Genomic DNA, 16,324 nt, shown 5'->3' on the forward strand with positions numbered 1-16,324 from the left:
GCTGCTTTCATTATCTCCAGCTTCTTAATCCATCTCTTCCTCAAGAAGCAGGATACATTTTTTTAAACACTAATTACTGTTTTCTCTCAAGAGAAAAATGGCAACCAAAGGAGGTGACATAATATTCCTCGTGCTTTTATGGTGCCAGCACTATGTTGTTCATGCCCTCACCACAGCACTTCTTCTAATCTGCACACCATCCTGATAGGCTGGTACTACTGGTGTTTCATAGCTCTGGTTAAGTCACCAGCTCACATGGGACAGAACTAGGATTTGCACCTTGGCTACCCGACTCCATGACCCACACTTTTGACTAATCAGACAGGAAGTGAGAAAGGTAAACTGGTTCTAGACCTCATTGACCCCAAGTGCCCTGTTATGGGTTGGCTTGTGCCCCCACCCCTGCCCAAAAGGATACACTGAAGTGCTCAGAATGTGACCTTATTTGGAAATAGGATCTTCACAGAGTAACCAAGCTTGTTAGTTAGATCCCCATCCAATATAACTGCTGTTCTTAACAAAAGGGATAACTGAGACACACAGAGAGAGAAGGACAGAAAAAGACAAAGTAAAAACACAGGGAGAAGGTAGCCATGTGACACTGGAGGCTAGACTAGAGTGGTGCAGCTACAAACCAAGGAACACCACGGATTGCTGGCTACCACCAGAAGCTGGGAAGAGGCAAGGAAGGATTCCACCCATTCTCAGGGAGCATGGCACTGTCGACACCTTGCTTTCTGACTTCCAGCCTCCAGAACTGGGTGGGAGTAAATTTCTGTTGTTTTAAATCTGCCCACCAGTGTGTGGTACTCATTTCACAACCTGGGAACAAATGTAGCCATGCCATGGAGTTCAGATTTTACTCTGGCAATGAGACTCAGAGAGAGGGCCTGAGAAGGACTTCTGTTTCTCCCGCTGTTTCAGATGCAGGCACCTACTCCTGCAGTCCCAATTCTGTGACTGTTTTATGCTGTGGAAGCTGAAGGCTGCAGCCGGATATGACAGCTCCTCATCCGACAAGTGTGAGGCGAAATAACTTACTCAGTGAAACTCTGAATATCCATACCTAGTGCCCACTGTCAACCCCACACCCAAACCATTTAATCAATTCTGCTCCTAAGGCTGGAATTACATACCCCAGACCCAGTGCCAAACAGAAAGTGTGTGCCATCAAGGGCTGAGGGCACTTGGCTTCCGCTGGCTCAGTTTCTGAGCCTTGACTGGTTCTGTGTCCGGAGAGAAGGCAACCAAGCTATGTATACACTACCCCAGAGCTCAGAGGACCCCCCCCCCCCCGAAAAGTATTTACAAAGATTAGCAGTTGATCCCCAAAGCCTCCAAACCCCAGAAAGTTAGGAACTGAGGAATCAGATTCTACTCCAGAATAGACTCATTCACGAAGCTCGTCTTCCAGTTCACTTTTATTTGTGTTTTAGAAACAATCCATGAAAAAGGAGGTAGTAAATGCCCCAAGTCCAGCAGATGCTGTCCATGCATCTACCCTCCAGCTAATGGGGGCCCCTGGTCACTCCTGGGGGTCAGACAACCCTAGAGCAGTGGCCAGAGGAACTACCTTGCCACTACTGGTGTAAGTGAGCAGAAATGCCACAAAGGAATGGGGTTGAGGGGTATAGGAGACCTAGGAGACACAGTAACAGGCCAGGGCTCACTGACCTCCCATGTGATCATATACCTTGGCCCCACTGACTCTGAGATGCTGGCTGGAGCTCTTCCTCTACCAGAGCATTATATACAGGGTTGGAGTAGGGACAGAGCACATGGCCTGCAGGCAAGGTAGTCCACTAGGAGTTACAAACTCCACCTCACACACAGGTTGACTGCATGGCCCAGGAACCCAATATACAGGACCAAAGGCACATCCAGTCGCTGGGACCCAGGTCTCTGGCTTTTCCTCCTTCCTGTTTGCATTGTCTACTCTCTGGCCATATCCACCATTTACCAGCAGCCACAACCATCAACAAACATGATTTAGAAAGGATCCTGCACAATGATTCTCCATGAATAATCAGTGAATCAATATATGAATGAAGGGGAAAAGACCTACTCTGTCTTCTTTTTTAAAAACTAATCTGGAAAATATTTGATAGGGTAAGAAGCTGAAACTACTTACCTGCAAAGAACATTTTTGACTGCCTGAAGATTTTAAATATCGGGGCTATAGCTGATCCCAGTTACTGAGCAAGGAACAACCCTGAAACACTGGATGACGTGTAGAGCCAACAAGGGGAGGGTTAAGAGGGCTCTCTAGGTTTTATAAAATCACAACTCCATGATGCAGGCTGTAGGGGCTTCCATAAGAACAGAACAGAAAAGAAAGCTATCAGAGGGTAACAGGGACTGCTACAGGGAAGCAAAAAGAGGAGGCGTGCCGAAACCGGTTTGGCTCAGTGGATAGAGCGTCGGCCTGCGGACTGAGGAGTCCCAGGTTCGATTCCAGTCAAGGGCATGTACCTGGGTTGCGGGCACATCCCCGGTGGGGGATGTGCAGGAGGCGGCTGGTCGATGTTTCTCTCTCATCGATGTTTCTGACTCTCTATCTCTCTCCCTTCCTCTCTGTGAAAAATCAATAAAATATATTAAAAAAAAAAAAAGAGGAGGCGTAAGCACTACTGTCCCAGTAACCATTGAAGTGAACTGGCTGGCCTTTTGCTTTAAAAACAAATACATATGCCCTAGCCGGTTTGGCTCAATGGATAGAGCGTCGACCTGTGGACTCAAGGATCCCAGGTTCAATTCCGGTCAAGGGCATGTACCTTGGTTGCGGTCACATCCCCAGTAGGGAGTGTGCAGAAGGCAGCTGATCGATGTTTCTCTCTCATCAATGTTTCTAACTCTCTATCCCTCTCCCTTCCTCTCTGTAAAAAAATCAGTAAAATATATAAAAAAAAAATACATATTTCGCCCTGGCCGGTGTGGTTCAGTAGTTAATAGTGTCGGCCCACGTAACAGAGGGTCTTAGATTCAATTCCCAGTTAGGGGCAGGTATCTGGGTTGCAGGTTTGATCCAGGCCCTGGTTGGAGCAAGTGCTGTGAGTATCGAGAAACATATACATTTATGTTTATGTGTAAGACAGACAAGAGACCAGCAGGAAATAAATGATGACATTAACAATTTTCTCAGAGTGATTTTCACTTTCTTCTTCATTGTTATTCAGGCATTTTCAGTTAATCTTTTAGAATAACCATGTATTTTTTTGCTTGTGAAAACATTTAAAGTAAGAATAATGCCTTAAATCATAAGTGCTAACCTTCTTCTAAAGCGTATTTATCTGATTTATAAATTTGGCTTCAAATAGATTTATTGTGAACTTAAAAATATATTCTTTAATCATATTTTGAGGCCTAAAAGATTGTTACACTTCCTTTGATATCTAAATGGAAAACCACAGGCTCATGATTCACATTTTGAGGAGACAAGAATAGAAGCACCACCCCAGCAGCATGAAGTGAAACTGCCAAGTCACTACAGGGCTGTGTTAGAGACCCCCACCTCCTCTGCAGGGGAAGGGGGCACAGACAACTAACCAAAAATCTCCTTTAAAAACACCACTGTGGCCCAAGCCTCTTCTTCTGTACCATTGGGGCTGGCAAAGTTCCATTCCTGAGGAACATCTGCAATTTCATTAGGAAACCAACAAAGAAAAACCTGTGGGCTGTGTCTAAAGTAGCCCAAATAACTGATCTGAAGTAAATCAATTCAATTCAAATATTTGCTGTAGGACCCACAGAGCAGCATGCCACACGTACCTGCTGCCACAAAGACACCAGCCCAAGGTACCTGCAGACCAGCAAAGGGGAAAAGCGTGCAAGGTCAATTCTAAAGTCTGCCATCGGGATAATCTGCAGCCCTGTAGCTTTGTGTTTATATATAAACTCTAATTCTCTTCTGTGCTGGACAGACTGTGCACATTTAAGTCAAAAAACAAAACTCCCTTTTTAGAATATTGCTAGTTCCTTTTAAATTTGAGCTTCTCACAAGTGATAAAAACTTATAGAGATAATAAATTCCCAGAAGTTCAGCTATGTTTCTGTTAGAAAAGTCAAATGCCTCTTAGTATACTACATGTATTTTACAATTTAAAAAATTTTTTTTGAAACACGTCCTGGCTAATTTTATTAGAAAAGAATTTCGCATGATTTATGTTTCACCAGTCTGTTCTGGCATGCTTCTACTGATATCAGAATCCCTACATGAATAACAGCCAGTGTGCACACCTGTAGTATATTCACAGCCTGTGCCCAATTCAGTATCATTGCCATGGTAGTGGTGGACAACAATCTTAGCCAACATGCTGTAGTGCCCTATTTCAGATTTCCTCAAGGCTAGGCAGTTGCTGGCAAGGATGACCAATTTCCCTTTACCTTGTCTGATTATTTTCAGAGTCTGCTTGTACTCCAACATGTAATTTCCACTTTTATATAACAAGTTGGAGCCTAGAGCTGATTGACTCCAGCAACTTTGTGGTCACTGTCTTTCTACCCTAAGTGTGGGACAGCCCCCAACCAAGAGCAGCTGCCAAGATGGCCAGGGAGCAAGAAAGTTCTAGTTTGACATCAAATAAAAATACTGTTGCTACTCTTTAGAGCAGAAATCCTTTTTAACCAGCAACTTCCAAGTTTTTGTCAGTAAATCTACTACAGACTTAACACTCCAAACTTATATACCCAGATACCTGGGGAGCTGGGAGCACTTTTGTTACCACAGGAAAGGGGATCTGGATTCCTATGACACACCCACCCCAGTGTGTCTCTCCTAGCATGGACCAGGCCAGTCACACATGGACCATCTCAACACCTCCCGTCTGTCCTCCCCCTGGTCCTCACTGCCGGGAGCCGGTCCATGCTTGCTGTTTCAAGGGACCTGGCATATATGGCATACTGTTCTTAATGTTTGCTCACCTTCTTGGCACTATGTGTTTTAACCAAGGTCTCTGAGAAAGGTTGTTTCCCCAGGTAGGGATTTTCCCCTGAAGTTAGGGAGGGAATAAAACCTCTTAACTAAGTGCCAGGTGGGTAATTAATCACTTTAACTACGAACAATCATGCTTAAGCTACATAATCTTTACTCCCTGGAATGGAGATAAGAAACGCCCTAACCTTTGAAATAGAGATTGATAGGATTGGAATCAACTGGTATAAATACAGATGTAAGAAGACAGAACGAAGAGAGACAGAACCTAGGCACAGAACCTACACAGAACGTTCTCTAGAGACAGAAGAACTTCGCTGGAGAGAACATGGCAAAAGTTCCTGGACAGAAACTGGCCTCAGAACCTAGCGAGAGAACATGGCAAAAGATCCTGGACTGAACCTGACTACAGAAATTGGCAAGAGAACCTGACTAGAACCTGGTAACTGAACCTGGCTGGAGAACCTGGACAGAACCTGGCTGGAGAACCTAGTGAGGGAACTTGGCTATAGAACCTGGCTGGAGAACCTGGAGAACCTGGCTGGAGAACCTAGCAAGACAACATGGATACAGAACCTGGCTGGAGATCCTAAGCAGAACCTCTCTGGAGATCCAGACCAGAACTTGGCTGGAGATCCTGGCTGGAGATCCTGGCTAGGCTGCTGATCAACTGAACACTGTCTCTGTGTCCTTCCTTCTTCGCCAACTCCGTCCACACCTTTGGGGACCCCTGGACCTGCTGGGGTTGGACCCTGGCACCTCACGTTTTTCCTCCTCCCTCCCCTCTACTCGTTCCCCTGCTGCCTCCACAGCACCATCCCCAAATTTCCTAGTCTCTGGCTCTCAAACACATAAAGTTCAAGTCCACTCTCTGCAAACCAACACAGCCAAAAAGCATACACAGAGACCACTTCATCTGGTTCGAATGCTACCCATACCCAATTTGAAGGCCATCATTTACAGAGCACCATGTTCTATCCTCAAACCTCTAACACCCACACACATAAGTCCTTGCCCTCTTAGTCTCATCTTGTAGGTATAAAATGATGCTCCTTGCCCAGCCGGCATGGCTCAGTGGTTGAGCGCTGACCTATGAACCAGGGGGTCATGGTTCAATTCCCGGTCAGGGGACATGCCCAAGTTGAGACCTCGATCCCCAGTAAGGGGAGTGCAGGAGACAGCGATCAATGATCCTCTCTCATCACTGATGTTTCTATCTCTCCCTCTCCCTTCCTCCCTAAAATCAATTAAAAAATATTTTTTTTAAAAAAAAAAATGGTGCTCCTTAAAAGGATTATTCCCAACAATCACAGAACTTCTATTTCATATGCTTGATACTTCTGCACCTTTCTCCTCCCACTTGCAAAAAAGTAAATACATAGCACGCACGCGCGCGCACACACACAAACACCTTTGAGACTCTAAGTAACAAAATAAACTGATGAATGGAATGGATCCAGAGACATAGAAGCATGGAACAGAGTGAAGAATCTCAGAGGGAAGGCAGGGGAAGGTGAGTGGGTAGGAGGTAATAAAAAAAAACAAACAAACGCCACCTTTGGAACACACAAAGTCCAAGATAACTCAAGGAGACTATACCACCTATAAAGCCAACATATACTTTCATAGAAACCAAAGCATGTCAGGTGTTTTTAAATGAAAACAAAAATCTATTTTTAAAAAGAAAAAAAGGCCTAATTATTATTTTTTCAAGTGGTCATCTTTTCCAAGGACAGTTGCCCTTCTAGACTGCACAAGTGACAAGCATCTCCACATGACAGCTCCAGAAGGCTCTCCATGTGGTCAACCTTTTTACCTACCTCAGCTAAAGGAGGACTCCAATACCATGCAACAGTCATCTGTGTACACAAATGCCAGCCCGGGAAAGCAAAGCACTCTTACAGCATGTAACTGGGAAGGTGCACAAGGGAACTTTCTGGGTAAAAGAAACATGCTATCTTTTGATCTGGGTGGTAGATATATAAATACAGGGTGGGGCAAAAGTAGGGTTACAGTCATGAGTACGTGAAACACAGTTTCTTCTTGTATTATTTATTGTATAATTTTCCAGAGGAACAACTGTAAACCTACTTTTACCCGTATATAAATCATCATCTTACTAAGGTTAAAGAAAAAACAGACACAAGGCACTTACCAAAATTTAAGAAAATCAATTTGGCCTGTATCCCAGGACATAGTCTGATGAGGAAGGGAATGGCAACATATAATCCCAAAATACAGAGAAGGATCTTCCTCAGTTGGAACCACATTCCCTTTCGCCTGCGAGAAAAGCAAAGAACAGGTCAAAGGCAGTAGGTACAATTTTGCTAGTTTATTAATGGCATTATTGAAATCACTAACCAAGATCCACAAGTATCTTTTCCCACAAGAATACTATCAATAATAAGAATAGCTTCCCGCCTACTTTTGTTAAAATAATTATTTTAGGTCTTTTGATTTGATCTTAGAACACTTCTGTGAATTTCTTTTCCTGAAAGCTGAAGAAACAGTCCTGATGATTTCCTATGCTTGCCCTGGGATCAGAACACAGCATAGATATCAGATCTTCAGGAAGTGCCCAACCTAATATCAGACCATGGCTGCAACTTCATGTCAAATAATAGTGACTACATCTGGGGCTTGTGATTACCTTGTGATGTAAGCCAGACACAGATGTAGGCTGCCCATTATCTTGTTGTAGAAAGTGCATACATCAACAGAATCTGCCTAACCAGGTCCTAGGAGGGAGCAAGGGCTGAGAATAAAACTTGGCCATCACTGCAGGTCCTCCCATTTCTGCCTTCATCCCCTGTGGCACCGCCCAGTGGAGGCCCCTTCTCCAGGCACTTCATGTCAGGCTGTCATCCCAGGTCTCAAGATCCTCTTCTAATCTCTAATCAGCTTCATGACGTCCTCTTGCTGTTCCTGATCCCTTTCAAAAACGTCTCTAGCCCAGAAATTCGCAAACTTCTTGGACTAAGGGCCTCTCTACAACTAAAAAATTGAGGACCCAAAAGAGCTTCTGTTCATATGGTTTACATGTCTTACTACTTGTCATATGAGAAGTTAAAACAAAGGAATTATTAAAAATCTATTAATGCATAAAACACATAAACACACATTACATATTAATATAATTAACATTTGTTGTAAAAAGTGATTATATTTTCCAATACAAAAACTTTTATATTATTTTACTTTTTATTATTTTTTTAAATCCTCACCCGAGGACATGCTTTTATTGAATTTAGGGAGAAAGAGAAAGGGAAAGGGAGAGAAACTTCCATTAGTTGCCCTGACTGGGGAATCAAACACGCAACCTTTCGGTGTATGGGATGACGCTCCAACCACTTGAGCCACACCAGCCAGGGCAAAAATACAAAAACTTTTTTTAAAATATATTTTTATTGATTTCAGAGAAGAAGGAAGAGGGGGAGAGAGAAAGAAACATCAATGATGAAAGAGAATCATTGATGGGCTGCCTCCTACACACCCCCAACTAGGGATTGAGCCCACAACATGGGCATGTGCCCTGACCAGGAATCGAACTGTGACCTTATGGTTCATAGGTTGGTGCTCAACCACTGACCCACACCGGCCTGGCAAAAATACAAAAATTTTTAGTGAGGAGAGCAGCATCAATACTTTTAAAATTTCTTTAAAGGCAGACAACTCACTAGAAGACAGGCTGGATTCTCATATCTGTTTTTTTCATTCAATTTTATTGCAACACCACATATCATGTAGTATCTGGAAACTCTACAGTACTCCAGGAAAGAATGAGTGAAAAAGGCAAATGACAGCTCAGTGTTATTATGAAAATCATTTTGATCCTTATGGACACTCTGAAATGATTTGGGGGACCTCCCATGATTCCCTAGAGCAGCCTTGGGAACCACTATTCTAACTTACCATAACAAGTAAAATCTTAGTGGGGCTAGTTATTTATTTAAGGACTGTTTTAAAAAAAAAGTTAAGGCAGTTTTAAAAACAGATACAGATTATCTCAAAAGCATTATGCTAAATTAGATAAGACACAAAAAGACTATGTACTGTACAACTCCATTTATCTAAAATTCTAGAAAAGGCAAAACTATATGGACAGAAAAACAGAACAGTGGTTGCCAGGGGCTGGGTATGGAGGGAGGAGGTTGCAAGGGGCACAGGGAACTTTTTTTTTTTTTATATATATATTTTATTGATTTTTTACAGAGAGGAAGGGAGAGAGATAGAGAGTTAGAAACATCGATGAGAGAGAAACATCGATCAGCTGCCTCCTGCACATCTCCTACTGGGGATATGCCCGCAACCCAGGTACATGCCCTTGACCGGAATCGAACCTGGGACCTTTCAGTCCGCAGGCCGACGCTCTATCCACTGAGCCAAACCGGTTTCGGCCACAGGGAACTTTTGAAGTGATGTAATATTTTTTATCTTGATTATGGTTACACAATAGTATACAATGGTAAATTTTTCTATCCTATATAATAAAAGTGTAATATGCAAATTGACCAAACGGCTGAACAGTGGAACGACCAACAGGACAACCATCCAGGACCACGCTATGACACCCACTAGCGCCAGGCCAGCCAAGGCGGGTGCTATGTGATTGGTCGGGGACCTGGCCATCGCTCCATGATTGCCCCACAGAGAGATTGGCAGCAAAGGAGGCCCAGGCCACCGGCCAGCAGGGCGATCAATCAGGGGGCTTCACAATCGCCCCAAAGAGGGAGGCCCAGGTCACCAACCGGCAGGCTGCAGTGGGTGGGTGGGGCCCCCCTCTGCGAGGGAAGCCTAGGTCTCGGTGGCGGCCAGGGGGAAGCTGGTGCTGACAGCCGGGGGAAGGAAGATCTACTCTTGCACGAAATTCATGCATCAGGCCTCTAGTATGTAAATAATGCCTTAATAAAGCTGATGACAAATATGCACATCTGATAATATCATTCAATCATTCATCTGGTTTATTCAAGTCATTATTGAGCACCTAGCACTCTCAGGCAGTGGACAATAAGGGCAGAAAAGGAGGATGTGTGCATCTATGTTGTGCTCTCAACTCAGTGGAGCAGACATAAGGGCTTTCAGAGAGACAACTGGTTTTACTCAGAGCTATCAAGTGTATTGGGACTCCCCAGGAAACCTGAAGCCCAGGATGGGAGATAAGGACAAAGCAGGGATGGCAGTTAGTGATTAGTAATTTTAGATAAAACCAAAAGTAAATATTACACTAAGAAATTCACAGAACAAGAGAAAACTATTTAGTTTTGAAAACTCCATAGATCTTATATTAGAAATTTTATGTCATTATTTTTATCTGAAAGTTCTATACTTGTAAATAAATTCTGTAAGAATCCCATAACTAAAATCAAGGTTTCTGTAATTTAGAAACATAGCCAGCACAGGGTTCTCCCCAGAACCTTACTCTCTCCTGGATTACCTTTAGAAGTGCACTTGGATAGTTCTTTTGGGTATGTTTCTTTCTGTCTCATCCTGGGAGTTTCTTCTTATATAGGACATCAGTTTCTAATGTTATCTCTCTTTTTTTTTTTTTTTTTTAATATATTTTATTGATTTTTTACAGAGAGAAAGGGAGAGAGATAGAGAGTTAGAAACATCGATGAGAGAGAAACATCGATCAGCTGCCTCCTGCACATCTCCCACTGGGGATATGCCCGCAACCCAGGAACATGCCCTTGACCGGAATCGAGCCTGGGACCTCTCAGTCCGCAGGCCAATGCTCTATCCACTGAGCCAAACCGGTCTCGGCTAATGTTATCTCTTTATATGAATATTTAATAATGAAATACACAATTATTTAATAGCTGAGAGTATATGTTCCCACAATAAAATTTAATTTCTCTAAATTCCTTTTTATTTTTTTTTTTACTTTTATTGATTTCAGAGAGGAAGGGAGAGGGAGAGATAGAAACATCAATGATGAGAGAGAATCACTGATCAGCTGCCTCCTGCATGCCCCCTACTGGGGATCGAGCCCACAAACCGGGCATGTACCCTGGACCAGAATCAAACCTGGGATCTTTGGTCCACAGGCCAATGCTCTATCCACTGAGCCAAACCAGCTAGGACTCTAGATTCTTTTCAATCAGTACTATGTGATCAGAAGTAAATCTTGTCCACAAGTCTGAAAATCTTTTTAAAAAGCACACAGAGAAAAATGTTTTTACAAGTCTGTATTACACTTGCATAATCAGCAAGATAAAAATATTTTCATGTTGCCCTGGCAGGTGTGGCTCAGTTGGTTGGTTGTCATCTGGTGCACCAAAGATTGCTGGTTCAATTCCTGGTCAGGGCACATGCCTGGGTTGCAGGCTTGATCCCCCGTGAGGGGCGTGTAGGAGGTAGCCAATTGGTGTTGTGCTCTCACATTGATGTTTCTCTCTCCCTTTCTCTCCCTCTCTAAAAAAGAGCCTAAGCGACTGGAAGACCGGACGACCGGATGACCGGCTGGTAGCTACGATGCACACTGACCACCAGGGGGCAGAAGCTCAACGCTCAGCTGACAGACAGGCGCCAGACGCTGGGCTCACGGCTGGTGAGAGCAGCTGCGGTAGCGACAGCCTCTCCCAAGGACACTCTCCCTGTGTGCCCAAGCGGCTGCAGTGGCAGGTGCAGCGGGGCCCGGATGAGCAGGAGTGGTGCAGCACCCAGCCCGGGCTCGGGCTCCTCCCAGCCGCCTGCTGCTTCCCGCACTACTTCGTGCTATGTGAGATCGACACGTGCTGTGCGAGATCGAGGCGGACAGTCGGCTGGAGCCTGACAAGCTGGGGGGTAAGACCAGGCTGCCATGGTGCGGGGAGGTCCACTGATCCCCACAGGCCAGGCCGAGGGATGCCACCAGTGCACAAATCTGTGCACCAGGCCTCTAGTGAACTATAAAAAAATCTTTTTTTTTTCATGTTTAAAAAAAGTCAGACGTAAGAAATACAAAAATTGATTAACAAATCCAAGAGGGTTTCTTCAAGAAAAAACAAGAAACAAATTAAGTTTAGGGCTAAAAAAACAACATACAAAATTAGGGATGAGAAAGGTGTGGACCCTGAGAAAGAAGATACTTACTAAAAAGGGCTCCTGGTGGATTAACTGGGCTTAAATTTAAAAAAGAACAAACAAACCACAGGCTAGCAGCTATTTGTAAACAGGGGTCTCTCATGCAACAGTATTTTAGGGCGAAGCCTGCACTAAGCTAGCTGCCTGCCTCTTGCAATGTTTCTGCTGAGTCAACCCTAAGAGGAGCTCCTGGGATCCTTTTAACCAACAGTACTGGGGCTTCCTAGTCCAACTGAAGGTGTGCAGCTGTCTCCCCATCAATATCTTCACGGACCAATCAGAGCAGCTCCATTCTGACCAATCTGGATAGTGCCTTTTGGATCAAACAGAGGATGTAGAGTCCTCATGTGCATGAGGACAGACTAATCAGGGACCAGAGGCAAGGACATCTGTCCATATAAGCCAGATCCCCTCAGGTTCAAGGAGCACACACTTTCCCTTTACACCATAACTGCAGATTGCTTTTCCCCAGGCTAGAGCAGGTTGGAGCACAGACCAGTGAAGACTAGACCAGAGCAGAGCTGCCTGGCTGAAGAAGGGCCTAGCCACAGGCCACCTCCTCACAGCCATGCTATTTTCTTGAGGCAGAAAATCGCATTTGGAAGTAAACAAACACCACAGTCAGAGTTTGGCCCAAAAGGCTGTTCCTATTTGCAGTGCCAGTTCACAGCTGGGAGGCTGGGGGTGGTGGGCGCGTTAGGAGATCAAACACAGGGGTGCATGCTGTCCAGAAAGCAGGAGAGGAGCAGGTAGGAGATCTGGGGAGAGCATGGGGCAGGAAGAACTAGGAAGGAGGCTGTAGCACCTATAGGCTCACAATGCCCAAAGTAGGAGGATCCCCCAACTGGCTTCAGCTCTGGCACCAGAATACATCCTTCCACTGAAGTTCATTCACATTTATGGTTCAGAGTGTGTTTAAGCATTCTGGCTTTTCAGCATCAACTGGTAGGCCTCATGCCTTCTAGTAATGTAATACACATACACACACATACATACATACATACTAGAGGCCCGGTGCACAAAAATTTGTGCACTCAGGGGGAAGGGGGGGGTCCCTCAGCCTGGCCTGTGCCCTCTCGCAGTCTGGGACCCCTCGGGAGATAACGCCCTGCTGGCTTAGGCCTGCTCCCAGGTGGCAGAGGGCAGGCCCAATCCCTAGGTGCAGCCCCTGGTCGGGCTCAGAGCAGGGCCGATTGGGGAGTTGGGGTGCCGCCCCCTGTCATGCACAGAGCAGGGCGGATCAGGGGGTTGCGATGCCACCCTCAGTCACGCTCAGGGTAGGGCCAATTGGGGGGTTGGGGCACCGCCCCCTGTCACACTCAAGACAGGGTCGATGGGGAGGTTGCGGCGCCACCCCATCACCCACAGAGCAGGGCCAATCCAGGGGTTGGGGCGCTGCCCCCTGTCATGCACAGAGCAGGGCCCATCAGGGGGGTTGGGGCTCCTTACCCTGTCACGCACACAGCAGGGTCGATCAGGGGGTTGGGGAGCTCCCCCCTGTCACGCACAGAGCAGGGCCCATCAGGGGGTTGGGGAGCTCCCCCCTGTCACGCACAGAGCAGGGCCCATCAGGGGGTTGAGGAGCTCGCCCCTGTCACCCACAGAGCAGGGCCGATCAGGGGGTTGGGGCGCCACCACTGTCACACTCAGGGCAGGGCTGATGGGGAGGTTATGGTTCTACCCCATCACACACAGAGCAGGGCCCGTGGGGGGGGAGGGGGCGGGGGTTGGGGAGCCGCACCCTGTCACACACAGAGCCGCAGAGCGATCAGGGGGTTGGGGAGCTCCCCCGTATCAGGCACAGAGCAGGGCTGATCAGGAGGTTGGGGCGCCTTCCCCTGTCACAAACAGAGCAGGGCGGATAGGAAGGTTGTGGCCCCGCCCCCTGTCACACACAGAGCCGCAGGGCAATCAGGGGGTTTGGGCGCTGCCCCCTGTCACATTGATCCCGGTGCTGGGAGGCATATTACCCTTTTACTATATAGGATAGAGGCCTGGTTGGGTGGGGCTGGCTGGTTTGCCCTGAAGGGTCTCCTGGATCAGGGTGGGGGTCCCCACTGGGGTGCCTGGCCAGCCTGGGTGAGGGGATGATGGCTGTTTGCAGCTGGTCACACACCCTTCAGTGTGGGGGTCCCCACTGGGGTGCCTGGACAGTCTGGGTGAGGGGCTGAGGGCTGAAGCTCCCAACTGCTCCTTTTTTTCTTTTTTTTTAATTCTGGGCCAGCTTTAGCTCTGAGGCTCCAGCTCTTAGGCCTCCGCTCCTGAAAGCAGGTATCTGGTTTGTTTCGTAATCGAAACAATGTGTAACTCCAGCTCTGAGATCCCGGCTCGCTGAAAGCAGGTTTCTGGGGTTTTGTTTAGCTTCTATATTTGTTACAATGTTTCTTAAACTGCAGGCTCAGAGGCCAGCAAGGCAGGCGGGAAACGTTGGAGTCCTCTGTCACTGAAGCAAGCAAGCCTCATGTTAGTTTCAAGCTGCCTGGCTGCCGGCCGCCATCTTGGCTGGCAGTTAATTTGCATATCTCGCTGATTAGCCAATGGGAAGGGTAGCGGTCATACACTAATTACCATGTTTCTCTTTTATTAGATAGGAGATATCTAATGCTAAACTGAGGCTTGTGTACATGACATATTGTCCACGTGGAACTGAATGAACACAGAGGAGGGCACTCTTGGGTCACAGCATTCACAAAGACACACAGGATCCCACGTGGCCTGGGGTACATGGCAACACCACAGAAATTGAGCAGCCAAACTACTGAATCCACAACATCTGCAAGACAGGACTGTATTTTAGAAGGGAAAAAAAATGAAATTGTCTGGTCTGTTCAGCTTTTGCCCATCCCTTCCATCTTCTTCAAATACCGGTGTTCAGACCCCTTTGGCAGTTCAAAGTTAGAAACCTGCCCCAATCAAAAGTTCCCATTTCCTCATCTGACTTTACTTTCTCTTTCATATCTCTCCTTTTCTTCTCCTTCTGTGCCTTCTAAAGAGATACTTCAAACTGTGCCTACAAACATAATTAAACTGCCTTGAACAAAGAGGACTTTTTTTTCCCTAAGAGGTATAAGCTGTCAAAGACTCTGTATATGAAACTGGAAAAAAAATGGCTGGACAGTCCCAAAATAAATTCCCTCAAATAAATGCTATCACATTCCTGCTAAGCTACAGCTGGATCTTCTGGATATGATACTGAACCAACTGGTATTATCAAGTGAACATGTTTTCTATCCTGTCCATTTGCAGACTGAAAAACACTTAATGCAGGATGTCAAGACTAGCAGAGATTCACTTTCATTTTCTGCTATTGCCTACCAAAAAAACAAACAAACAAAAAAACCTAACAGGTAAAAAACAAGTAAGATTTTACACCACAGATCCCTATCCCCAATTTTAAGGGCAATACAGAAAAAAAGAATGAGGATGATGAGTTTGGACGGAGTTGTCATTTCGTTTTTATTTTTACCATTTCCTGCTAAAAGAGCATAATATTTTATTTGGATGAATTTAAAAGGTATATTTTTACAAAAATCTTTCATTGCCTTTCACCAAATAAAAGTTGTCATTTATAGTTTAAAGAGCCTATCTTCCTTTTCCCCACTTTGAGCTGTGAAACTAGGGCAATAATATGAACCACTGATTGACAGATAAAAAGGGTCCCCTTTCCTTAGAGAACAGAAGCTAAAATAGGAAGTCCAACATATAATTTTTAGTAAGGAGAAGTTTGGTGAACGAGCTTGTTTATATAAATGTAGTTCCTGCACTTGAAGTTGAAAAAGAAAAGCATACCTTAAGTGTGTAATCTACAACCTTCCAGTCAAACGGCATCTCAAAACTGAAAGGGGAAAACGATACCCAAGGTCAGGCCACCACACTAGCTCCTGCTGGTTGTCTCTGAAACAGCTATGGTTTCACTTTCCACTTTCCATCGGGCCCTATGTGGGGCAGCTGGCACCAGCCCTCAGACTCCCCCTAAATCGGCACATATCAATAAACACTCAGTGAGTCTTTCCAGACAGTGGCTTTCTCATGACCCGATTAGGCACCCAGCGTTTAAAACTGTCGGGAACCGCCACCTTCACTTTCCTGGGGGCGTGATCTCAGCCAGTGCATCCCTTGCTGCCGGGGACATGCCCACCGCTCCAGCATCAGGACCAGAGCCCTTCATGCACCAACTCTGCCTGCATGACCCCCTCCTCCATGAGAATTCCTCAGGTGTGCCACAGAGGAGGGACACACTCTCTGGAAAAGGGCTGGGGTTACAGGAAAACTGGTGAGAATAAGGAGCAGGACTTGCTGAGCAGGGAAGTGCAGAACTGGTGCCTGCTT

General features: G+C 45.8%; 1 protein-coding gene across 3 annotated transcripts in view; it reads right to left on the reverse strand.

The window, feature by feature from the left end:
- ABHD12 (abhydrolase domain containing 12, lysophospholipase) overlaps nt 1-16,324 on the reverse strand; it is a 62,901-nt gene that overhangs the window by 21,310 nt on the left and 25,267 nt on the right. For 2 of the 3 annotated variants that reach the window (XM_036321155.1, XM_036321157.1), the window contains exon 2: nt 7,086-7,210. In XM_036321155.1, the coding sequence (XP_036177048.1) occupies nt 7,086-7,210 (125 nt within the window). Of the gene's footprint in view, nt 1-7,085; nt 7,211-7,580; nt 7,669-16,324 lie in introns of those variants that run through there. The other variant, XM_036321156.1, reaches the window with a different exon arrangement.

This window comes from Myotis myotis, unplaced genomic scaffold, assembly GCF_014108235.1.
Source record: "Myotis myotis isolate mMyoMyo1 unplaced genomic scaffold, mMyoMyo1.p scaffold_m19_p_9, whole genome shotgun sequence".
Lineage (NCBI taxonomy): Eukaryota > Metazoa > Chordata > Mammalia > Chiroptera > Vespertilionidae > Myotis > Myotis myotis.